The 25,641-nt window shown below is 38.6% G+C and overlaps 2 protein-coding genes across 3 annotated transcripts in view; one reads left to right on the top strand and one right to left on the bottom strand.

The window, feature by feature from the left end:
- Window positions 1-15,588, bottom strand: part of LOC118919067 (uncharacterized) — a 31,246-nt gene extending 15,658 nt beyond the window's left edge. Inside the window, exons 1-2 of the mRNA XM_057505390.1 lie at window positions 15,571-15,588; window positions 14,214-14,674 (exon numbers count right to left, since the gene is read on the bottom strand). Of these exons, the coding sequence (XP_057361373.1) occupies window positions 14,214-14,674; window positions 15,571-15,588 (479 nt within the window). The remainder of the gene's footprint in view (window positions 1-14,213; window positions 14,675-15,570) is intronic.
- SMNDC1 (survival motor neuron domain containing 1) lies at window positions 14,255-25,580 on the top strand. 2 transcript variants are annotated; one of them, XM_036899015.2, is made up of 7 exons: window positions 14,341-14,403; window positions 15,615-15,734; window positions 18,312-18,501; window positions 20,364-20,506; window positions 21,110-21,271; window positions 23,208-23,361; window positions 23,789-25,580. In XM_036899015.2, the coding sequence occupies exons 3-7, from the start codon at window positions 18,499-18,501 to the stop codon at window positions 23,924-23,926; spliced, it is 600 nt and encodes a 199-aa protein (XP_036754910.1). In that variant the 5' UTR covers window positions 14,341-14,403; window positions 15,615-15,734; window positions 18,312-18,498; the 3' UTR covers window positions 23,927-25,580. The 2 variants fall into 2 exon arrangements, with proteins under 2 accessions (XP_036754909.1, XP_036754910.1); XM_036899014.2 differs by lacking the exon at window positions 18,312-18,501 and having other exon boundaries at window positions 14,255-14,403.
- Window positions 25,581-25,641: the final 61 nt, after the last annotated feature.

The following is a 25,641-nucleotide window of genomic DNA, read 5'->3' as shown; positions in this document are numbered from 1 at the left end:
TATTAAATGCATTTTTGACTTGTGATATTTTCAACATGTGATGGGTTTATTGGAACATAACCCCATAGGAAATCAAATAAGATCTGCATTAACTCTGGTAAATCCTGACAATGAGAGCAAAGTGGTTAGTTCTCACCTGAGGAATAAATCAGAATCACCTAAGTAGTGATCCTGATTCAGGTCTGTTGTGGGGCCTGAATATTTGTTAGTTCTTAAATGCTGCATGTGTGAGTCTGATGCCCAGCTTGCATTGCACACCAGCACTGTAAGATAAGCACCCCCATCCCATAGCTATGCAAATAAGAATTCGGCACAGTCCTACCCTGAAAAGCCCAACCTAAATGTCAGTTAAGAGATTTTGACATGTATGTGCCAGAGGAGTTCCAGGGAGGAAAAGTTCCATCTAATAAGTAAGTTGGGGAAGGTACTAGGATAGCGGGACCTCCAAAGATGAATTAAGACTTGACCAGAGAACCTGGAGAGCAAAGTAGCTAGAAGGGCATTGCAGGAGCTGGACACAGATGCAACCCTTTCAAATGCATGTCATGTTTGTCAAAGATTGGCTGATCTCTGGTTGGTGTCACATTAGTATATGAGAAGGACAAGTTTTCTCATCTTTAGAGTCTTCTCATCATGAACCAGTGGCTGGAGAAACTGAGGTTTGTTTCGAGAACTCGGTGAATCAGTGCTATCTGATATTCCTGACACTGCCCAAATTGTTCACCAAGCTTCCTCTTTGAGCACAAGGGGGATTTTAAGAGGCAACGATTGGGGCTTTTACATATTTATGTTTTAAAAAATCAGAATCATTGTGTGGAAAAACCCTATGAGATCATCTCTCTGCTCTACCCAACCTGTGCGGGGGTGGGGGTGGGGGGGTGGGGGAGACACAATGATATTCTTAGAGAGAAAGACATCTCAATTCTTCCACAAAGCAAACTAAGATAAACCCGATCAAAGGCAGCCAGGTTGCAAAACCGATTAGGAGGAAGGTTGGAAACAACCTGGAGAATATGGAGGAAGTTTGTAAATTGGTTGGCAATTGGATTACACTTAAAGATTCAATTAGTGGCAGATTCAGAATAGAGTTTCTTTTGGTGAGTTTAACTCCCAGGCAAGAGGCTTGGCAGTCTGCTGATAGCACAGAAGGTGAGTCATGCAGCAGTGGCACGATTAGTCAGGCTGGGATGAATGTCGCCCACTCTCCTTGATGGATGCACCCCGTGCATAGAAATAGGTAGACGGGTATTGATTTTTTAAAACTCTACCATTATTCATTGTTCTTGACAACTTATTTTCTTTCTTTGGTATACCTTTTTTGTTGGTACTTCTGTCGCATCTAAATTGCTTTTTAGTGAACTTTAAAGGCATCTCCCTTATGCTAGAGGAGTGTCTCAAAGGTAGAAAGAGAATCGGTGACAGACTTGCCCTGGGTGACTTGGGCTGGACGCTCTGGACAACCATTGCCTCTCCCAAGTTTCAAGAGCCCTCCTATGTTATCTATTAAGTGGGTTCAGGGTGAGGACTCTGGGTAGGTCAAGAGGTATCTACAGAAAGTAATAACATAATTAGCTTCAGCAAGGAAAAAACCAAACACGTGCATACTTTTCCTAGTAGGGGTCATACTATAATCTTTTATATAGAGAGAATGGTTACTGTCTGGGAGCTTTTAGAAAGAAAATACCACTCCTGTAAGCCGGTAAGAGCAGAGGTAAGAGCCGGCTCACCTGGTTCCCCGGCCCGGCACCCGAACAGCCCTGGGAGATGGAAGACGAAGCAGAAGCTAGAAGGCAGCTGCAGTGGGGGTGGTACAGTAGCAGAGGCTCCCCACAGAGTTAAAGGTGACTCTCCCTTCAGCTGGGAGGGCCAAACCCTTCTGTGGGTTCCGTCTTTCTGGTCTGAGCTGGTCTCTAAGTTCAGATAGAATCATTTCCCTAGTGTCAACTCTGTAGTTTTCTCTTCTTAGGTGGATCTGAAACCAATAATGCTGATGAGCTGAAGATGATCACAAACAAAAGATGTATGTTAGAGGAATTTGGGCCTTGTTTTGGCAAATGAGTTACTTAAACCCATTCTAGATGGACTCATAAGGGAGCCTATTAAATCTAGGTTAGAAGCAAAGATCTCAGGAATATGGATGATGTGCTTTAGCTCCAGTCCACAAAAAGTGTTTTAAAGAGCAAAATAAGGGTAGTCTATCACCTAGAGCTGGGCAGTATGCAAAAAGTAGTCTATCACCAAGAGGTGAAAAGAGACTTTCCCAGTTTAAGCCAGCTGGTCTACCCATGTGCTAATGATCATACAAGGAGATGATCTCCTAAGGAGGTGAATCGTTTAGTCTAAGTCACCTTCTTGGTGGGAAAATAAGTCTACTATACCTCACTACCCTCAGATCTACTAACCTAAACATGTGTACAAAGTTTCTCTCCTTTGGCCTTTGCTCCAGGTTCTTTTCTGCTTTTCTCACCTGGATATCTTATCTTGGGAAAGTGTTTCATGGCAAAGAAGATCTTAATGGCTAAGAAATGGATAGGATCCATATAGGTAATCAATTCAAACTTTGTTTCACTCAGGCATTTGCTCATTCAACAAACATCAAGCACATACTATAAGCCATGTTCTACAGATGATTAAGACTTGATCCTAAAGAAAAATCAATGAGAGTAGAGTGAAACACTAGATATAATAGAGGTAAGTAAGCAAAGGATGCTATGGCATCAAACAGGAGGCGCATGGGACATCAATTCCACCTGGGGAAAGGAGTCAGCAAAGTTTTCCAAGAGGAGGTAATCCTTGAGCTGAGGATTGAAGGATGAGTACAGATTACCCATAAGAAAAGAGCCTTCCACAAAAAAGATGAAATTGGCAAAGCCACAGAGGTATGATACCATGGTTCATTCAGAGACAGGCAAGTGATTTGGTATGACCATGGCTGGAGATTTCAGAAAGGGGATATATATATATATGAATACATATATATAATATGTGTATGTGTAATAATTGGTCTTATGTATGAATAATAATTGGTCTTTCAAACTCATCATGTTTCCAACTGGAACACTCCCACCTCAGAGTCCTTACACCTGCTATTCTCTTTGCATGGAATGATCTTCTGTTGGGTATCCACATGGTTCACAATTCTCACTTCCTTCAGGCCTCAGCTCCAAAGTCAATTTTTCATTGAGGCATTCCTGACCATTTGCTATGAAATGCACACAATCCATCCCCTCCATCTGCAGTACCTGTCTCCTTATTGCCCTTTATTTTTCTCCATAGATGTTATCACCATGAAAATATTACAGATCTACTTTTTTTAATGTTGCTGCCCATATGCCCCTCACTAGAATGTAAGCTCCATGAAGGCAAGGCCTCATCATGGCCGGGTCCCCAGCACTGGGACATGAGCCTGGCATGGAGTGGACCAACATTCATTTAACTGAAGCGAAGAGACTGAGAGGAAAACATAGATGCTGAAGGAACACTAGCATTCACAGACTGGCTGGCAGAACAAGAGCCTATAGAATAGACCAAGTCCAAGCGCCAAAGGTCGGAAACTCAACAGGGAATGATACAGAAGCCAAAGAGGAGTTTCCGTAAGGAAGGTGGGAACACTGCAAAGATCAAGTGAGGCGAGAACTGTGGAGTGGCTCTTCTGCCTTTGAGTTAGAGGGCCTTGGTGACTTTGTGGATGACAGTCATTTTAGGGAAGTCATGAAAGGAAAATCAGATCACCGTGGGATGGAGTGGCAGCAAATGGAAACATAGAATTGAAAGCTGGAAAGGGCTATAAGGAAGCAAGGCTGAAGCTGCAGGGATGAGGGGACAATGACAGAGGAGGGCTGGGGAGAGGTGAGCTCAGTCCAGCTGGAGGAGTTTTTCTTGGGCAGGAGTAACATCTCACTTTGAGATGCGAGGAATGGGGGGAAGATGGTTTGATGTTTGTTGTACCAAGTCAAGGCTGCTACAGTTGGTTGTAGAGATGATGTCTTGTGTGAGGACCACTGCCTGTGGGGGGTTAGTTTGCTCTCTGGGTCATAAGCCTTGGCAGGGTTGTGCGGGCATCTTTTACTATTGGAGCACCCAAGCCACACCTTTGTGGTGTTGGGTACTTTTTCCTAAGATTTACAAAAGAGGCCTTGTACAGAACTTAAACATTTTTAAAGAAATACACACATTAAACATTATATATTAAATAAAATATTAACAGATACAGTGGAATACCTCCTGTGTACTACTCTCTGATTCCAACAGCCCTCCATTCCAGAGACAACTACCATCCGGAATTTGGTAGTTTTCATTACCGTGCATGGTCTGTTTTTACTGTACATGTGTTCCCATAAACAATTTATTTTTGTATGACCTTGAACTGTGTAAGTGGTCTCCTACATACATATTATCTGCAGTTTGTTTTTGCTGAATATGATTTTTGAAACTTATCCATGTTGATATATGTACAATCTATTCATTCACTTTCATTAATTTCATGAATATTTACTCATCCATTGACTAAACACACCACATTTCTTTCTCCATTCTCCTGTTGGTGGACATTCTATTGTGTTAAAGTTTTTGTTTTTAAAATTAAAACTGTATTTTATGTCTTCCCTTATTATAAGAGCTTCTTCTCTCAGAGTGAAATTGCTGGTTAGCGAGGGTGCCCACCTTCAAATTACTGGGTAATGCCAACTTGCTCTCCAGTGAGGATATAGCAATATGTATGTCCCACCAGCCATGCATGTGTGTCAACATTTTCAGGGCTTTTTCAGACAGTTAAATTTTCTAATTTGATGGATTATGGTTTTTGTTGACATATCCCTGATTATTCATAAAGCTGAGTATTTTTCAAGTTTCTTGGCCATGAGGATTTTTTCTTTTGTAAACTGTTCACATTTTCTTTTTCCTCTTCTTCCTTGTTCTTTTCACGTTCCATTTGTTTATCTGTTTTCTTCATGATATGTAGGATTTTTTTTACAATAATCTGGTTACTAATTCTTTGTTGCAAATATCTTCTCATGGTCTGTGACTTGTCTTTAACTTTTGGTTGTATACATGATTTAAGTTTTAATATAGTTATACTTTCTCAGTCTTTTTCAAGGATGAATGACACAATTTTTAGGTGTGTATACTGGGGAAAGGGGGTAGTGAAAGGAAATTCTTGGCAAATGACCTTTCTGTTCTCTATAAAGTAAAAGGAGAAGTCAACTCTTAAGAGATAGCTGTAGAACCCTTGAGCTTCCTTCTTTAGCCAACATGTATTGAGTCCACAACAAATGGCTGGAATGTGGGTGGGGAGGGAGGGGATGAAATGGAATGTCATGCATGGAGCCCTGCCTTAATGGAGCTAATATGCATTAGATTGTGTAGCCCTGATATACTTCAGTAGAAACTCAGAGGAAGGAGAGATGGGAGCGGGATCAAGTCATCGTCTAAGGACTGGATGAATCAGGGAAGACCATCTATCAACTCTCTTGACTTTCTGTAATCTTAAGAATCACAGGGTCTCAGGGTTGCAAGGAAGCATAGATAAGGAAATGGAGGCCCACCAAAGCTAAGGTCTTCCTGTTGAAGCTCTCACAGCCAGAGCCACGTGGACACGTCTCCCTTTGATCCTAAAATAGGGATCTGAGAGCGATACGAAAGAAACAGGAAGACAGAACAGAAAACCAATTACAACCAAAAAAGTCCCATGGCCACTTAATCTGGCTCACAAGCTACTAGAAGCAGCTATTTTATTCACATCAATTCATTTGTATTATGAGGATACAGGGAAATATGTTATCATTTTTCTTTTCAGATGGGACAGAAAAAAATTAAGTGACTTAACCCAGGGCACTTTATGAGTGACAACAAAAGAGGCTAAATTAACATGGGCTCCTTGTTTGGTACTTTTCTCTTTATAAACCACAAAATGAATAGCCACATTATATCTATAAATTGCAGTCAGTTTCTGTTTCACACAAGTTTTATTCTTCCATTGACTGTCAGGTTAATTGGTTCTACTTCCCTCTGCCTGTGGAAGAAGCATCAAATTAGGCAGCTAATCAGTAACACTGAGAACATAAACCAGAGATACACTGATTGAATTGCTCATAATCAAGCCATTACAGTTCTATTTTTCTTATCTATGTCCTTCCCAGCACACACGAACGTAAAAGTCACTCTCAACTGCCTACAAAGAGACACACTATTAGTTAGGGTCAATCAAAAGTAATTTTCCACCAAGAAAATGCTTCAAAACATTAACTCCTTATATTTTATAGTAACAGCATCATGAAGAAACTGATATCATGAGCCCAAGTGTCCGAGAAATAGCTTAACACTAATTATCAGAAATCTTTAGAATATTCTCCAGAGTGAACTATAATGTTCACTGCTAACAAAAGGTTGCTTCCTCCATGTTCTCAAGGAGATTGAATTTTACTAGTGTCAAGCATACCTTGCCAAGTGTTAAAGATGCCAAGAATAAGGTGTTATCATTGCCCCTTACTAGATGTAAAAATACTAAGGGAGCAGAACAGGGAAGCACGGTTCTCTACCTGTGAAAGCTGGAGAGCAGTCATCAATGCCCCCTCAGAACTGGGTCTTTAAAGGTATTCTTCCAGGCAGGGAGGTGGGGAAAGACGTGACACAGAACACACACTAAAGGCAAAGCAGTAAGGCATGAAGGGTGGGGCAGGTTTGCACATGGAGTGTGCGGTCAGTGCTCAGCCTGAGAAGAGGGCTGTGGCCCTATTGCCAATGGCCTTTATATGATGGGCTAACAAGTTGGGACTTCAGCAGGCAGGTCTGGGCATGCTTAGACTGGTGTTTCAGTCTGCCAACCAAGTGTGGGAAATGAATCTTAGGGAAGGAATCCCATTCTTAGGCTACTGCATCAGGCTAGGTGAGAAATAATGTCAGTCTGGTCTGCAGCACTGAGATGGAGAAGACACAATATATCCAAAAGAACTTAGGGGGTAGAATTAGTCAAAATGACTGTAAGAGAGGGAAGTTATACCTTTAAGCTGACACTGGAAAAAAATGAAGACCACGTGTCAGAGAATACAAAAGACAAAAAACTTCATAAATAGCCGATCATGCATTTTCTACCTGCAAAGAGGCTGTTTTCTGAAAAATCATTTATTCCTCCTTTTATTTTAAAATAAAATTCACCCTACTGCCTTTTTTTTTTTTAATGAAATTCACCTTGATGGCTTTTGACATGCTGGAATAATCACCAATTGTGCCAAAGAAAAATTTGAAGCATTCTTCAACAGAGGAATTGCTTAATCTGGTACCTGAGATGCTTATCCATAAGCAGGCTCGCCTACAGCACGAAATATATATATATCAGAAATCGATTTGGAACAAACATGATATCATCTGCAGGAAGGGATGTGGCATTTTTCCATTAGCTTTTAATGTAGGGAAAATAAGATGAGAAGGTGACATTGATTCCCAGTTTCCAACACAGTAGCTTCTTCAAGAGAGGCAGCATCAGAAGTGCCTAAGAACAGGTCTGATACAGGGAAATGTGCCCTGTTCCCTGCTGTGAGTGCCGTGGAGTGCTGCCCAGATGCCTCTTCAGGACTAAGGCACTCATTCCCCAAGAGGCAGGAAGGGCCGGTGGCTGACAGCTTTCAGCTGAATTGCTCTTGGCCCCCTTCACAGGGGCAGCCTGCATCTATTAGCTGCTCGTATGAGGTTCGATGGGTATAAAGCCTTGGTCCCCTTGAATTAAGGGGGGAGCATCTCTGAAGGGCTGTCCCAGCTCCAGAGCTCCTGGAGGACTGGATGATGCTGCAGTTGTCTGCAGCTCCCTGCCTCTGCCCAGTCTTGCTCCTGTCATTTCCCACAGATGATGTTCCCAAGGGCACTCCCTAATGACCCCGTGGCACAAACATCTCAGAGTCCTTTCCCCAGGAACACCAACCTATGGCACCTACCAGGACCACAAAGAGCTTTTCATAAGCACTAATTACAGAGAATAAGGGTGTCACTATACAAGCATGTATTGAATGTACTGGGTCATGAACAGAATGAGCCACATCTCCTACTTATGTTCTAACATGTCCTAAAACTGACAACACGCAGAGATGTTGTAAGTAGCACATAAGTGATCTAAAGGAGTTTAGTTATTTTATTAAAAGTATCATAGCAATGACAGATAAAAACATGTATATTAAAACCAAGAACAGGAGTTGAGTCCAGATGACTAGCAGCTCTTTATCATTGGATATCATAAGCCATGGGGGGTTTTTTTTGGCTGTTTTGTTTTTCCCTATCACCTCCTCCACCTCCTCCGCAAAGCTGCTTGACAGTGTTCACGAAGGCTCCATCCCTGTAGGGGGTGGGATTCAGACACCAAAGATATCTGTGTTCCCACTGCCACCTAATGGCTTCTTTGAGCATTAAAGGCCTCCACTGTGCAGTTGCTCTCTTCAAACTGCACTCGCTCTATTGGTAAAATAGCTAAATGTGACCATATCAAATTATGGGCCACTAGTCTTAATAGGGCAAAACTCTCGGGCTCATTTTAGCTTCTAGAAAAAGTCATGTTAACTGTCTCCTTCATGCTCTTTACATTTGGGAAGTATATACCCTGCCACTCACCGTTGTTTGGTTTATCCTTTAAAAAAAAGATTGTTCTATTATCTATGGTAAAATAAAAACGAGATAGAATATTCCAGGCTTTTTCTGTGATAAATAAGCTTTCTCTAAGGTAGACAGATAGACAAATAAGTAAATAAATAGGCAACATGAACATGGGGTGTTAAACACCCAGATAAGGAGGGTACTTTCAGGGGCTGTGACACAGATGAATCTAATTAACTCTGGGTTTAAAAGATCCTAAGACTACCACTGGAGGCCGTCTAATGTGAAAGCCAAACTGGGTCAAAATATGACAAAAGCTCCTGCCACCATACCAGAGGGCAAGGCCCACCAGGCCCGCTCCTGCGTGTGGGGAATCCAGGTAATTCTCTCTCATGCTTTCCTTCCTGGCATTCAAAGAGCTCCTGTTACTGCTTCGGCCTCCACAGCCCACATCTTCCTGCTAAGCCTTACTCCATCCGGCTTTCTACAGCCTTTGTTTCTGACAACCACATATGCTTTTGTAACCTCCTATATTACTTCTGAGCTTGTTAAACTATTGATCGCTCCTAGAGTTTCCCTCAACTACCTGTTGCTTTCCCCCACCATTCCCCAAACACACACAACACCCCCCAAAGCTATTCTGATTAGTCTATGAACACTTTCCTCCAACTTTTTATTTTGAAAAATTTGAAACATACAGGAAGGTTATAAAGCTAGGATGGTGAAGACATCTATTCTCCACAATGGCTTAGCATTTTGCCACGTTTTGATTCTTTGTCTCTCCATACAGATGTAGACTGTCTTCACACATATATACACATACGGCTCCATCCCCTCCCTTCTGCAGTAGCTGTTACCCAAGGTCAGCAGAGGTCTGGAGACAGACGCTCCTTCTCCTGACTGTGGTAGGTCAGAAGGTCAGCAGTAGCCTTAGGCTACCTCACAGTGCCTATGTCATTCACCTCACTTCACCTTATCACATTGGTATTTTATAATGTCACATCATCCCAAGAAGGATGCCTACAGTGTATTTTGAGAAAGAGAGAAGACATGCACATAACATTTATTACAGAATATTGTTGTAATTGTTCTATATTATCAGTTGGTAATCTCTTACTGTGCCTTATTTATTTATTTATTTATTTTTATTTTGGTATCATTAATATACACTTAGATGAACATTGTGGTTACTAGACTCCCCCCATTATCAAGTCCCCACCACATACCCCACTACAGTCACTGTCCATCAGCATAGTAAGATGCCCTAGAGTCACTACTTGTCTTCTCTGTGTTATACCACCTACCCCGTGCCATCACCCGCCCCCTACATCATGTGTGTTAATCGTAATGCCCCCTTTCCCCCCTTATCCCTCCCTTCCCACCCATCCTCCCCAGGCCCTTTCCCTTTGGTAACTGTTAGTCCATTCTTGGGTTCTGTGAGCCTGCTGCTGTTTTGTTCTTCCAGTTTTTGCTTTGTTCTTTACTCCACAGATGAGTGAAATCATTTGATATTTGTCTTTCTCCGCCTGGCTTATTTCACTGAGCAAATGTGCCTAATTTATAAATTAAACTTTATCATAGGTATGTATATATAGGAAAAAATACAGTGCAGTACATACAGGACTCAGTACTATCTGTGGCTTCAGGCATCCAGTGGGGGTCTGGGAACACATCCCCTATGGATAAACAGGGATTATTGTGTGTGTGTTCATACACACATACATGTACCTGCACACACATGAATTTTATAAAATTTTCTATAATTTTCTTGGTTGAACCATTTGAATGTAAGTTATAGACGTTCTGGTACTTCATCCCTAAATACCTGAATAGGACATTCTCCTAGGTACCTCAGCAAATTCCATACCTAATAGAATTAACAATCCGGTATCATATAATATCCAGTCCCTATTCAAATTTTCCAAATGTCCTCACATTTTTCTTTAGCTTTATTTTTCCAAACAAAGACCCAACCAAGATCTACTCACTATATTTAATTATTATGTCTTTTGTCTCTTAATTTACAACAGTCCCCCACTCTTTTTTAATGACACTGACCTTCTGAAGAATTTAGGCCAATTTTTAAAATCAATGTCCCACATTCTGGATCTGCTTATTCTTCCCTCAGGGTCATTTAACTTGTTCCTCTATCCCTGTATTACCTGCAAACTGGAAGTTGGGTCAAAAGGCTTGATTATATTCAAGTTAAGCATTTTGGGCAAGGTTCTTTCATAGGTGTACTGTTACTTAATGTTGCACCAAGTCCAGAGGACTGTAAGTTAGGCTTAAGTGGTACTAAATGTGATCACTAGGTTAAGTTGGCACTGCTAAATCTGTTCATTATAAGGCATACTTTCCCCTTGTAATTATTAAGTAATCTATGGAGTGAGACTCTGACACTGTACATCCCCCTTTCTCTTACCTCCTTTTACAAGGTGGGTTTTAGCTTCTACTGATGATCTTTGCCTGAGCTGACACATGGTAATTTCGCCAATTCTATCATTCCAGCTATATTTATTGGCTGGCATTCCTCTATAAGGAAAAAAATCCCTTCCCCTACTACTCTTGATTTTGTGACTATGGAATTAGGGATTTAAAAAGAATGTATCAATGCTTTGATAATCTGTCACAGTCATTATTCTTTTTAGTGCCCAAATTGACTCACATTTGGCCAATAGAGTCCCCTCAAGCTGGGTTCTATGAGCTTTTGATTTGATCTTATTAGCTGTGGGGTACTGTCTTGCTTTCTGGCAAGATGTTCCAGGTTCACCTTTGTACTTTTATACTTTCTGGGCCTCACCCCCCCAAAACAACCATATCTCTAAGAAATGCTATTTCTTTTGTGGGGAATAGTATCCATTGGGGTAACATTTTCTAAGAAATATATATATATATATATAAACAATTCTAATTCAAATTTAACATCAGAGGGCTTTTTTTTTAATTTCCAAACTTCTTTTATCTCATATTTTTATTTCTTTCCTCTTAGAGTTCTAACTAACCTAAATACAACATGTTTAACTAAATAATATATTTAACTAACATAAATATATTATTCATTTTACCTCTAGTAAACATGTTTCAAAATTATATCACCAATAGTAAGTACTATTAGCAATAATTCTATAATGTTTGAGATTTTTTTTTGTTGTTCTTTTGTCCTCAGAATATATCCTACTAAGAATTATGTAAGAGTGCTATGAAACACCACTTTCAAATAGGCCTAGAGAATGACTCTGCCATTTCTGATTCTTATAAAGTTTTAGGCTATAATCTTTCTCAAACTAAATAAATTCTTGTTTTCTGTTTTTAGTGGCATGTTTTCAGTTCTTTATTGCTACAGTGGTAGTTTTCTGTTCTTTATTGGTACAAGTAAAATACAGAATAGCTGAAAATGCATATCTTAATATTAGCAAGGCAATGCAGAGTTAAGTGAACAAATCAGGATTGCTATGATTGATGAGCACCTGCATTGGTCAGCATCCATTTAAAATTTTTTTTCTGTCAATCTTAAGTGGATGATGCCACTGGAGAGTCACCCCATAATATGGTTTCAATACACTGTACCCCCAAAACATTCAATATATCCAAAAGGCCAGTAGCTTGTCCTGCAACAAATCTCCGTGCAAACATTCAAGATACCTATTATGATTGAAGAGTGCAAACGACAGAAGCAGTTACTATGACTATGGACACATCTCTTAATTCATCACCTTAGGCATCTGTCAAGATAGCAAAATATGTGGGCAAATCTGGGGCCACTTTTACTTAGAAAAGGATACAACAAAAGCTAAGCTAAAGAATGCAATCTCCCATTTAACTAACATGCATTAGTTTATTGCATACTGCTCTGCAGTGGATCGGCACATTTCCAAAGGCAGCTTCTTTACTTCAACTTTCTTTAGTAGTGAAAGGTAAAACCATATATTCTGATGACAGTTTGGAGTCTTTAAATTTATTTGCTTACTGGGTTTCAGTAAAATAGATACCAGTTTTAAAGAACTAGAGATTTTAGATATGTTTTTGGAAGAATAAACATGATTCAATTTGAGGATATTTTAAGAAAAATCAGACATTGAAAGTAGATTTTGATACTTCAAAGGAGGTGGTAATTCAGAATGCCTATTTGAAGTATCACTCTTAGTGAAAACTTGTACTTGCTCCAGTTTTGTCTTTAATAGTACACAGAATCATTGTGAAAATAAAATAAATACATGTAAAGTGCTTAGAATGGTGTTTGGTACATAAAACTGTTACCTTTTTGTGAGAACTAAAATTCAGTATAGCTTTTCTTTCCAAATATAATCTATATGCACAGAGGGAGAGATTAAAAGCAATCCTTTAAACAAAAGCTATCAAGATGTTACAGCAATCTATACTGGAGCTTATAATAAATGTTTTCCTATTTTCTGATCTAGGGGGTTTGTGAAGAGTTCTTATTTGAGAGATTTTTACAACAACTATATAATTTATCTTATATTTGAGGAAGATCCTTCAGGCATTAGTTCTTTACAATACACAATTAGAGTAGGAGCAGTTGTGAAAAACTACGTTGTATTTGAACAAACGTCTACTACATTAAGGAAAAGTATCCTTTCTGGTTTATCTTCCCTCTTAACTCTAGCTAAACAATGCTGCCCTCTGCAGTTAAGAATTTTCAATTCTTACAAATGGACTGCCACCCCAGTCATCGTAACTTTGGTCTAGTTTCTATCTCTATAGGTTATCTGACTCTGTATGAGAGATACGTATGTATATAGAGATAAGAAATGGGAGGGCCCCTTAAAAAAAAAAGCGAGATCGCACTAAAGCAAGATGTCACAGTCCAACACTTAGCCTGAGAGGCGGGCCTTCGTTAAGGGTCCAGCAAGACTCCAGTCCCTCAGGGAAGGTTCTTCCTGGCATTCGTATAGTCTGTGTCTCAGGATTTTATCTTTTCCAGCTAATGTTTTTAATTGTTAAAAATATATATATATAATGTAAAGAATAATCAGTGAAAGGTAATCAGTGAAAACATTTGGCCTCCCCTCCAAATCTCCAGATAGATTCACGTATCCGTCCAGAAATAGATATTTTATTACAAACATAATGCACATTTCTCTTTAAACATAAACGGAAGTATTCACTCCGCTTATCATTCAAGACTGTGACTTGGAGATTGCTACCCATCAGGCGAGATTAACCTATGTAAATAATTTAAACCAAACAGGTTCTAACGAAAGTACGTTTTAAATAAATCAATCCCCCCGAGGTGGGTGTTGACAATTTGCATTGCTACTAGGACAGGGACCGCACTTTGACAACCAAACACTAGTATAAAAGCTCCGTTCCTCCTACCTCTCCACACATCTGGCCTAAGCAGGCACACGCCATTTCCCGCTGGAAACCTCAGGAAACTCCTGACAGCACCACCCCCTGAAACAACCCAAAGGCGCCCCACTCCGAACCGGAACTGAGTCGAGACGAACTCACAACCGGCGGCAGGAGAAGCCCAGTCACGCGTCTTCCTTCCTACTAAAACCCGCCCACTCGGCGTCCCTAACGCGAGTAAAGTACTGCAGCCTAGAGAGGCCTAGGAATCACGCGAGTCCAGCGAAGTATCGCGAGGGTTTTGAGCTTTCTCGCGAGATTTGACTCACTTAAGTCTTCCTTTTCCAGCGTCCGGCTTTCCACCCTTCCCCCTCACCGCCGACCCAATTCTTCCTTTTCGGACGGAGTTGTCCTTGTCGCCGCCGAGATTTTTCCTGCTGCGGCACCAGCCGCCACGAACACCACTGGGATCGTTTGCCCCGACCCCTTCCCGCCGCCCCGTCCCTAACCCCACACAAGGTAACAAGCTTGGTTTGGGAGTCAGGCCGCGCCGGGCCTCGGCCTCTCGTAAGTGGGAGCGGAGGCCTGAGGCCGAGGCGGCGGCCGCGCTCGAGAGGCCTGGGCGCCGCTGGAGTGTTAGGAGCCCCGGCCTCCTCTCCCACCCAGGTGGGCCCGGAGCGGCCGCGCACCGGCGGAGGCTTTCCGTGCCGTGGCGACGAACGCCAGTAACCCGGGGAACAGGGTGGGGTTGGGGCGCGGGAAGTCTCTTAGGGACGCCCTCGGCCGCTCCCTACGGAGCCTCTTCGGGCGGGTGGGGCTTCAGCGCCGCTGGGGTCAGATCCGTTCGGTTCTCGGTTTCCCTGGAAGCTGATACTTGATTTCCGAGGTCTGGAATGATCGGCCAAGCCGTAGAGGGCTTTGAGGTTGGGTGCCTGGGAGGAGAGCCGCCCGGCTTTCCCTAACCTATTTGGAGTCCTTCCAGATTCCAGGGTGTCTTTGGATGGTAATTGTAAGACAGAGAAGGGACCTCGGAAGCCCCGCGTTGGCTTATAAATCGAGAGAGGATCCTCTCGTATCTTATTTTAGGGTGAAGAATGAGCCAGACTGGGTGAAAGGCACGTTCCTTAGAGTGCCTAAATGGGATTTGTGCCGTTTCTTTTACTTAATATGTTAAGTGCATCGGCACTAGTTAAGTGGCTGGGTGAAAGATTTTTGCTCTGGAGCAGAGCTTCTAAATACGTTATTAATCGAATAGCTGACGTAAAGAGATGTTTGTTTGTGTAGCAAATCCACAGGCAATTTGGTTTTGGAAGTATTCTTTAGTGCCTAAAATTTTTTCCTCGACCCTTCCAACAAACAGCTTAGTGTTTTGTGTGTGTATGTGTGTATTTTGGTGAAGCTAACAACCGCCCTGTTAATTGAGGCGAATACAGTACCTTCCTGTTACAGGAGTTTAAAATTAGAGTCTCCTTTTCCCTCTTATCTTTTGTTTTCTGTTTCTGTATGAAATTTATCTGACGTTTATAATCTTCAGAATACTTTGCCTTGCAGTTTGTGGTTTGGCTCACAGCTTTTCTCTGAGCTATGTGTAAAGGTAGTGGTGATAACTAAAGCTGCAATGAGTTACAAATAAGGAGTTGGTGATTGTTAATTAATTCAGCAGAGAAATTATTTTTTATGGTTTGCTTCTGGTTCAGTTTTCATGGTCGTGCCCTTTTTATTTTCCCCAGATGTCAGAAGACCTAGCAAAGCAGCTGGCAAGCTACAAAGCTCAACTCCAACAGGTTGAAGCTGCATTGTCTGGAAATGGAGAAAATGAAGATTTACTAAAATTAAAGAAAGATTTGCAAGTAAGTATGAGGAAACATAGTTACATTGCTTGGAAGAAGTGTTTCTGTATTTTTCAAATTATTTACTAAAATCCAAAGCACCCTTTGGAGGGGGTGTCCCCCCCCCCACCTCCACCTTGTGTTTGTGTGTACATGGGTATATGTACATAAGCATACTTGGCTTATAAAAGTAGGGTTGATTCCTCAGTTTGCATACATTAAAATGAGTGAAGCATTGTTCTTTGTTATGAAAATTTTATATGCTCACTTGATTTTAAAAAAAAAGTTGATTTTAGAAGTCTCAAACTTCCTAAAGAGGTGCATACAACTTTACCATGTAAAGTGTTTTTCTCTTTAAAGATGTGGCAAAGGAAATGTAGTTCAAAGGTAACTGAAATTAAAGGAGAAAAATATAACCAGATTAAGATTCTTTTTAATGTCACAAGATTCTTTGAAGATGAGATGAGTCTATGTATGTGTGTTTCAAAGTTAGCAAGTACTATCTTGTATTGAAAACATTATAAAAATATCTAAAGATATTTGTTTTCTGCATAAATGTTACATAATATTTGAACTTAAGGCTGGGATTTATATTAACACTTGCTGAAGTTAAATTGAATTCAATGTGAAGGGGCGATGTTAATGTTTTATTATGGGAGAGTATGAAACCTGCTTTTTAAAACTTGCACTGGTGTTTCAAGACAAAGCAATATTATTAAATCTGTTGTTTCTCAGGACACTAGACTGATTAATAACACTAATGTAATATTTGTAAATATATGTGACTTCATCTTAACAAAAATGAGAACTTGAAATTCTGAGCTTGATATTTTTGAAACTTTTAAAAGGTGTTTTGATGGTCTTTACTGATTCAGTACAAAACTTGAATCATCTTAATCTTAAGTAATCTTTTCCTTCCCTTTATGATCCACTTGCCCATTATTAATATTTTAGGGATATTAGAACTGCAAACAAGTGAAATGTATTTGAAATGGGGTCCAGATTCAGGATTCTGGAAGAGCTTATCTGGGCATAATTAAGATGAGTTGGTTATTTTCAGCTTCAAATTCTGGACTTAGGATAAACTTGAATGAAATTGTAATAAATCGTGTTATTTTTAAAAACACAGAAAACAGGATCCCTCTTAAATATGTAGAAGTCCGGCCAGTAGATTTTGTGGTGCCAGTCAGAAAGAAAAAGATGTTTAGGAGCAATTTCTGCCACTCCAGACCAACTTTCTTCTTGCTTCAAAGAGATATCCTTACGTGCCCCATTTTTTTTTTTTTGTCCCCACCAATCTAAGACCAGTCCTTTTTTTCTTTGAAGAAAATAAAACATTGTGCGCCAATGGTGTATATATTACTTATTGGGCAGTGGGAGGAAAGATATATGTAACTGGTGGAGGGGCAGCTGGGAGTGAAGGTTAAAATAGCATTATTAGGAGGTCTTTTTAAATATTTTTGGAATAAATTGTCAGAGTATGGCAGAATTTCCTTACTGTGACATGATCTGTAGTGGAAATACTGTAGGGAGCGAGACCATTATGATAGGCATGTGGTTAACACATAAATGGCTTACTTATGGTTTGGTTAATAATGACCGGGGGGTCATTTATCTGTAAAACACCTTATTTTTTAGAACCATTTAAAACAGCATTGTCCAATAGAACTTTCTGTGATGATGGAAATGCTCTATATCTGCTGTGAAATACTGTAGCTACTAGCTGTATTGGCTGTTGACTATTTGAAATATGGCTAGCGTGGCTAAAGAACTGACTTTTTATTTAAATAGCCACGTGACAACCGTATATAGGATGGCACAGATTTAGAAGTTCTAACACTTCAGATAGTAACAATACAGAATGTTTTAACTTGACCAATCTTGATCACAGTTTTTTTTCCTCTTAATGTCATGGCGAAAAATTTTCATCTTGATTACTAGCTACAGATCTGTTTTAAACTGAAAACTACTCAAAAGATGGGAGGCATCATTAAGATAAGATGAAATTCTGAAGTGTTTGAATATCTGCTTGCATCTAGCAGTTATCTCCATAACTGTAGTTACAGCTTCTATTTTGTCATATAGGTTTTTTTACAATTTTTTCTTCTCTTTTTCTACTATGCTTTCTGGGATGTACCTTGTGCCACTGATACTTGATTATGTTTTTATATTTGTTAAAAAGTCTATCCAGACCCATGTCTGAGTTTGTAACCTTTTTTATTTTTTTGTGTTCCTCTTAAGGAATATTCCTTACCCTGGTTGAATTTGTTTTGCCCTTTCACTTATGACAAAACACTTTCTGCATTTTGTCATGGACTTCCATTTTGCCAGAAAGGCTTCTATGTTTATCTCTTTATGTATTGCCTTTCGTGTAGAATAAAGTTACTCAGCAGGCAGCAAATTAATCTACTGAAGTCCTAATTGCCTTTCTTTTTTCACTTAAAAAAAGTGGGTATAGTAAAATTCAGGCTAGCTAGCTGACTAAGCTCCCCAGGAGTCTATGATAATCGCAAAAATAGTCAATTTATTAGGCTGTTTTGCTGAATAAGCTGGTTCCAAAGGAGGCAGGGGTCAAGTCACTTGTCTCATATATTACAGTGGCTCTCTGCATCCCCGAAACGCCTTCCTTCAGTAAGCAGAGTGCTTGAGTGCACCCCCTTTGACCTGCTGATATGTAGATCACAACATCTGATGCTTCCTGGAATTGCCGATTACTGTAACTGCTGCCCATCTGTCAATGAAGGAGCAGTTTCAGAACTCAGACTTGGGGGAGGAAAAGTAATTAATGGTATGTACCTTTAAGAACCCCCTCATACATAAAATAGTTTCTCTAATACTTTGGTCCATATGTACATGTGAAGAAAAAAAACTTAGAAGGGTCTTCATAGTTTGTTGGGAGGGGTGTGTAAAACATCGCAAAATGAAAGGACAACTAGGGATAAATGCTCTGGAATTTTTAAAAAGTGTAATTTCAGTGCAGGGCTCTGAAAATATATAACATGCACAGCTTTTCAGGACCCTTTTCTTTGATGAAAAGGTATTTCCTTGGGAAAATGTAGTGGGAAGATGTTCTGTCCTAAGAGAAGTAGACTTGTAAATCTGAGATCTCCAAATGCAGAGTTCATGTTTGTGCTTTAGTAGTTAAATGATCCCTAGTTAAATGGAACTGTTTAACGATAGGGATTGTATCAGCTCTTGAGTCAGGCTTACTGAATTACATTTCTGGCCCTAAAGGTGGTTAATAAAAAATAAGACTGGATAATTTACTCTCCTTTTTTAGTAAATGACCTGTTTATTTGGAAGTTCTTTGCTTTATTTGCAAAGGATTGTATAATTAAAAGGTACTTGAATGGTTATTTGGCACTTAATAAAACTTCATTACAGATACTGTTCTATTGAATTTAATTCAAATCTGAGTCTTCTAGGTCTCCCCACCCAAAAAAAAAAACTGGTTTTTCTCCAAGAGCTTGATATCTGCTCCCTACCCTTTTTTTAAGGCTTAAATAGTTTTTTAAGAAATAGCCAGGAAGATTTAGAATCTTTAAGAGAGGTATATTTAACTTTCTTGGCTACTGAGACAAAACTACTATTACAAAACTTAAATAGGAGTCAGAAACTCAGTACAGAGTTTAACTTTGCTAATTTTTCTCCCCAAACATACAATGTGATGCTTTTGAAGGTATTTTATATGCAACAGTGGGGGAACAGGTATGAAGTTCTTAAACCAGATAAAATGCATAATTGTGGTCTTCATTAGAGTAAAAATATAGGAGATAAGTATCAAAATATATCAATTTTCACTATTAACTTTTTTAACCAACCCTACCAAACACCTTTGAATGAAACCATTAAGTGTGGAAGCCTGAATAAGAAGAAATATTTGCCACACAGAAAAGTTATTTTCCTGCCTGTGTGTTAACATTTACTTTATTTTTCTTTTTAAATGAAACTGTGCTAATGTGTTTAACATTAAAGTATTGGGGTATTTTCGGTCTAACCTGGTAATTTGCTTACCCAGATGGTTTAAGTTTTATAATACATGAATAAGAAGACTACTAACCTTTTATGTGTGCCTACAGTATTTTAGTAGAAATGTTTATGAGCAGGAACATTTTTATTACATGAGGGCTTCAAGTGTCTTAGGAGTATTTTTGGCGGGAGGTCATGTCAGCTAGACAGTGCTACTGCCAAGTAATGCTCTGTAAAACAGTATAGCTGCATGAAATAAGTGTGACAATGACATGAGGTGAAAGTGATCTTCAGTCTAGTCAGTCCCTTATTATTTTTCAATCTGTAATTTGACTATTTCTCATCTTTAGAGAGATCTATTCAGCTAAAATAGGCATTTAGAAATAATGTACGTTGTAAGTGCAAATTTACCCTATTTCTGTTCATATTTGAGGTTAATTAAGTTGAAAGGCCACTGTATGGGTTTAAATTCCAACTCGACCACTGTATACAGTATTACATCTTAGTTTTCTGCATGGGGATAATCACAGTACTTACATCATTTTATTTTATGAACTGCAAATAAATGTGTAGAGAACTAAAGTGCTATATGGTATGAGAGCTGTTGTCATCAAAAATAAGTTATTTGTTTAAAGTTGGTGACTGAATTATAATGTTAGGGTTTTTATTTTTCCTTTTTAGGAAGTTATAGAACTAACCAAAGACCTTCTGTCAACTCAACCTTCTGAAACTCTTGCAAGTTCAGACAGTTTTGCTTCTACTCAGCCCACTCATTCATGGAAAGTAGGAGACAAGTGTATGGCAATCTGGAGTGAAGATGGACAGTAAGTGTAGAAAAAACTCTAACTATAACATGAAATAATAAGATGCAATGGTAAGATGTTTTTATTCAGTTTGAACTGCCCTATTTTAATCCTCCTTTGTAGCCAATATAATTTATACAGCCAATTTGATCCTTGGATGGTTATCATTAGTACAGTTTAGTTTTTAGCTTTAGGTTAAGCCCTAGGGAAGAAGAATGGTTTGGATCCTAGAAGAAAGAAATATGAAAGCAGAGAAAACTAATGAATATTTTAAAAAACTATTTTTTTACTTGAAAGTTGAGTGAATGGCTGGCTATCTTAGACCTCTGTGAAGCACATACTCTGAAACTGTTACTATAAGAAGAATCTTTTTTCAAAGAGATTGACTGAAGTACATTCAGTAGATGTGTTAAGCCTTTCCTGACAGTATTTTGATTAGGACTTTCTTTTTTGATAGCATGTGGCTAAATCCAGCCACTCTTTTGTAAAATTTTGGCCAGAGGGCCATTTGCTTACGGAAGTTTCATTTTAGACACATGTATTAATTGAATCACTGCAGTATAAGTCTTGTAGGCTGAGTACTAAACCTTTACTCACCTGCTTACAGCCATGATATCTTTACAGGTGTTATGAAGCGGAGATTGAGGAGATAGATGAAGAAAACGGCACGGCGGCAATCACCTTTGCTGGCTATGGCAATGCCGAAGTGACCCCACTGTTGAACCTCAAGCCTGTAGAGGAAGGAAGGAAGGCAAAGGAGGACAGTGGTAACAAACCCATGTCAAAGTAAGTGACTTTGATGTTAGTATTTTAAGTGTGGTCTTCCTCATTTGTGTATGGCTGCAGAATCTGCTGGCTAAATTAGAGTAAGAAAGTTGTAGTACTGTTTACCAGTATTTTGAATATTAGCAATATAGGGTCAACACTGTTGTATATATATATATATATATATATGCCTAGGCAAAGTGAAGACACTGCGGCTTCCACTTAGGCTTTCAGTAAATATTCATTAAGAGAACATGATGTACTGCTCTCTAAACCAGGTGCTGGGGTTCCGCTGCAGTGAAGACCAACTCAGGTCTTGGCCTGAATGAGGTTATAGTCTGGAGGACAAGATATGTATTTAAAGAATAACTTAAATAAAAATAATAATGAATTGTTGATATTTTGTAATAATTAAAGAATATTAATAAGTATAATGCAAGTGTAGAAGTTATGAAGGGAACATAATGGGCACTTGAAGGGAACAAAGAAAAGGTACCTGATGTGCGTGTTAGTCATCCAGCAGATTTCTTTGAGAAAACAACATCTAAACCGAGATTTGAAAAGAAAGAAGTTAGCCAGGAAACAAACTAGAAGGTATAGCCTTAGGCATGTTGCTGAATTTCTCATCTAGGAATTGGATAATAATATATGTATTACAAGGCTGTGAAGATTAAATGATAGCATTAACAAAGCATGTAGCATAAGAGTTCAGTATATGTTTACTTTAAAAAGGAAAACAGGTGGGAACATAGAGGTAATAGAAAATTCCTGTGGCAAAATACTGGGGCTCAAGGGTTGGTGATTTGACAAGAGACTAGACCAGATCATAAAGAGCTTGAAAGCCATTGATGCATTTTGTGTAAGGGCATATGATGTGATCAGATGTGAGCTTTTGAATAATCACTAGCAGAGAAGGGAAGGCAGCTGCTGCTATGATCCAGGTGTAAGGTGATGGTGGCCCAAACCCAGGGAGCAGCAGTGAGTATGGAGAAGTGTACCATTGACAGGTATTTTAAGAAGTAGAATTAGTATTTTGGTTAACTTGTGCATACTTGAAACACATCTGCTGACTTGGATTTGTCAGGAGTTTTCAAAACTTACATTGCTACGTAAATATATTTGAAATTGGGAAAACTTAACGTTGCTACGTAAATATATTTGAAATTGGGAAAACTTACGTTGCTACGTAAATATATTTGAAATTGGGAAAATTTTGTCACACTTAAGTGACCCAATACAAAAATTGGTTTGTAGAACAACGTAATACGACTTTTTAGTCTTTGACATCTGTGTAAAAAGCCACACTAAAGCTTTGTAGTGGCGATTATATGATACAGAGGTGTCTAGATACTATTGCCTCTTTAAAAGACCTTCCTTTGGTGGGAAATCAGTGCTGAGTGGAAGTATTAAGAGAGCTGTAGGCTCTGATCATATTTATTTAGAGTATGTGGTTTTGGAAAACCCCAGTTTAAGAATTGTTACCATAATTTCCCATTGTCCTGCTGTGCTCTTCCAATCCAGATGAAATACAGTCTATCTGTACTGAATCTCTTAATACAATTTTTCCAAATGCAGGTATTACACTAGCTAACTGTCCATTTATTGATAGTTGTTATTGATAAAGGTTTAGACAGTGATTAATGTTGAAACCCATCTTATTCCTAAAACACAACTGGCAAAAGCTATGTAAACATCAAATAAGTCATAATTGAGAGATTTGTTTTAAATAGGTAATAGGTGGTAACAGTTATGTTTTGGAAGCTTCCAAGGATATATTTCAAATAACATTTTTTTTCTTAGTGCTGGGTGATTGGCATTGTTGATGTTAGTGCTTTTATTCATAGAAAAGTGTGTAAGTTTATTAGGTTTATGGGGTTGGGGTTGCACTGCAAAATATCTTTAAGGAAGTCATCTTTTAAATCTTAAGAGTTGACATTTAGCCCTTATATCCATACAGAAAAGAAATGATTGCCCAGCAGCGTGAATATAAAAAGAAGAAAGCCTTGAAAAAAGCACAAAGAATAAAAGAACTTGAGCAGGAGAGAGAGGATCAGAAGGTGAAATGGCAACAGTTCAACAACAGGGCTTACTCTAAAAACAAGAAAGGCCAGGTTAGTAAATCCTTGCATCGTAACTTTGTAAGTTTGAAAAGTGCAACTGTCATTAAGATAACTTTAAAAATACATAACTGGATCTTGAATTCAGAATCCTCTTCAATCTTCTGCTTGGTTTATTGAAAAAATACATCCATCCATTAGCCATTGTCTCTGCAGTATAAACACTATGAATGAGCTTGTATCAGTAATTAACAGAAGACCTAGGTTCTCTTCCCTCTATAAACTAAATTTTGAAAAATTATTTCGTACCTTATATATATCACTTAAAGGGAATGTGTTGAACCCTACCTAGTTTGTGAACATACCTTATGCTGTGCATCATTGGTAGATTTTGTTTAAAAGAGTGCTCAAGTTCTGGATATATTTTGGAATTTTTATTTTTTCCAAAACTAATCAAGAATGGTTTCTGTTTTTACCCTAGGTTAAAAGGAGTATTTTTGCTTCACCTGAGAGTGTAACTGGCAAAGTTGGAGTAGGAACTTGTGGAATTGCTGATAAACCTATGACACAGTATCAAGATACCTCTAAATACAATGTCAGGCATTTGATGCCTCAGTAATCAGAAGAACTGTTGGATTTCATCTCTGCAGGGCTTTACATTTACCTTTTTATCCTTATATTTTTCTAAAGGTAAATTATTTGTTAGAGTAAGAAAGATACCATTGTCATCCTTGTTTGACTTCAATAGAATGAAACTTGAAGAAATTGCATTTAATAACTGCTATTCATTTAACTTTTTTCATTACTACTACCACAGTTTCCTCAAAGGTTGTTGGATAATGCAACTTTTCTAGATAGGTGCTGTATAAATACAGCACTTAAATGAATTGTTGATCTTCCTAATATCAGGCCCCCACTTAATGGATAGTATACTTTCTGTAAAGTCCTACCTTGGTATTTTCAGATGCTTTGAACTTGCCACATACTCTAGCAATTCACTGGGACGTCAAGCCAAGACACCAACCTGCTATAGACATCTTTTCATTTTTTTCTTATCTTCAACTTAAACCTAGCTGTTGCCCTCTTAACTCTAAAACTAGGTTAATTTGTAAATGTCAGAGTTTGTTTTGAGGTTTTTCCTTCAATAACTTGTTTCCTAAGCCTATTAGACCATTTCTAAAATTGATGCAGCTCTTTTATTCATTGAGTTTTAGTTTTATGTAAGAAACCATGTTTAGGACCAGCTACCTTTTCTAATGTTTTGGGGGTTTTGTTTGTGTTTCTTTTTTATATTTGCTTTTTTCCTGCATTGATTTTCCTCTTACGGTAGTGGTACCATTTTTTGGACGTATAATGTTTATATGAAAAAACAAAAGCTGATGTATAGCCCTGTATACAGTGTAGATACTATTTTTGTAAAAAAAAGAAACAACAAAAAAAAACCAAGGCTAAATTAATGAACAAGAGTACTGAATGTTTCATCATTAAAGATTTATTGTATTTCTTGTACATTAATCTGACCATAATTTCCCTGTATATTATGTTCATGTAGTTGAGTTTGTAATTTTTGTTAACTAGATCAAGTTGTCAGCATATGTTGGTGTAAGTGAAGATCAGTTATCCTGAGTTGAGTTTAAGCCAAATATATGCATAGAAAAGGGTCTTCCTATTAATGGAAGCTGGTGATTTTTTAGGATGTGTTAATTTGTTTTTGTATGTTTAACTTTTATTAAATAAAGTGTTTTTAAAATCTCCAGGGTGCATTAACAAAAGGGTGGTGGTCTTAGCTGCCAGCATTGATACAGTGATTAAGTTCAATGTACTTGCGTACATTATTTCTACAAAAAAGAATTCTAAGTATGTGATAAAGGTTTCTTTAAATCCTGTGTACTCCTGTCAGACATAAGAAATTAGATCCTTAAAAAAATAAAAGGATCCTAAAGGACAAACCAGTTTTCTTTTAAGGGCTTGTGCTATGTATAGACGTATTTATGTTTTTGGTAGAGGGGGGCAAATAAAAGTTTTTATTTCATGAATTTTTTTTTTTTTTGTAAATTGAAACTTTAGGGAGGACAGTGATGAGATAGAACTCTTTATCTCACCCTTCCACCTCCCTTCCAACTTAGGAGGATCACTGTTTTTCTTCCTATAATTTATGGCACGGGGTAGAAATGTACAGAATGAAAGGTGAAGTAGTTTTTAAATACAAGCACAAATTAGAATGTAAAAAGGGTTACTCAGCCTGGCCTAAATAAAATAAACTAATGTGCTTGTTACTGGTGTTGACAGGTATCTTGTGATTGTCCCAATAAACAGTACCCATGAATTATTGCC

The sequence above is a fragment of the Manis pentadactyla genome, chromosome 8, assembly GCF_030020395.1.
Source record: "Manis pentadactyla isolate mManPen7 chromosome 8, mManPen7.hap1, whole genome shotgun sequence".
NCBI classification, from domain to species: domain Eukaryota; kingdom Metazoa; phylum Chordata; class Mammalia; order Pholidota; family Manidae; genus Manis; species Manis pentadactyla.
Note: the sequence above shows the minus strand (reverse complement) of the source record. Positions and strands in the feature narration are given on the sequence as shown.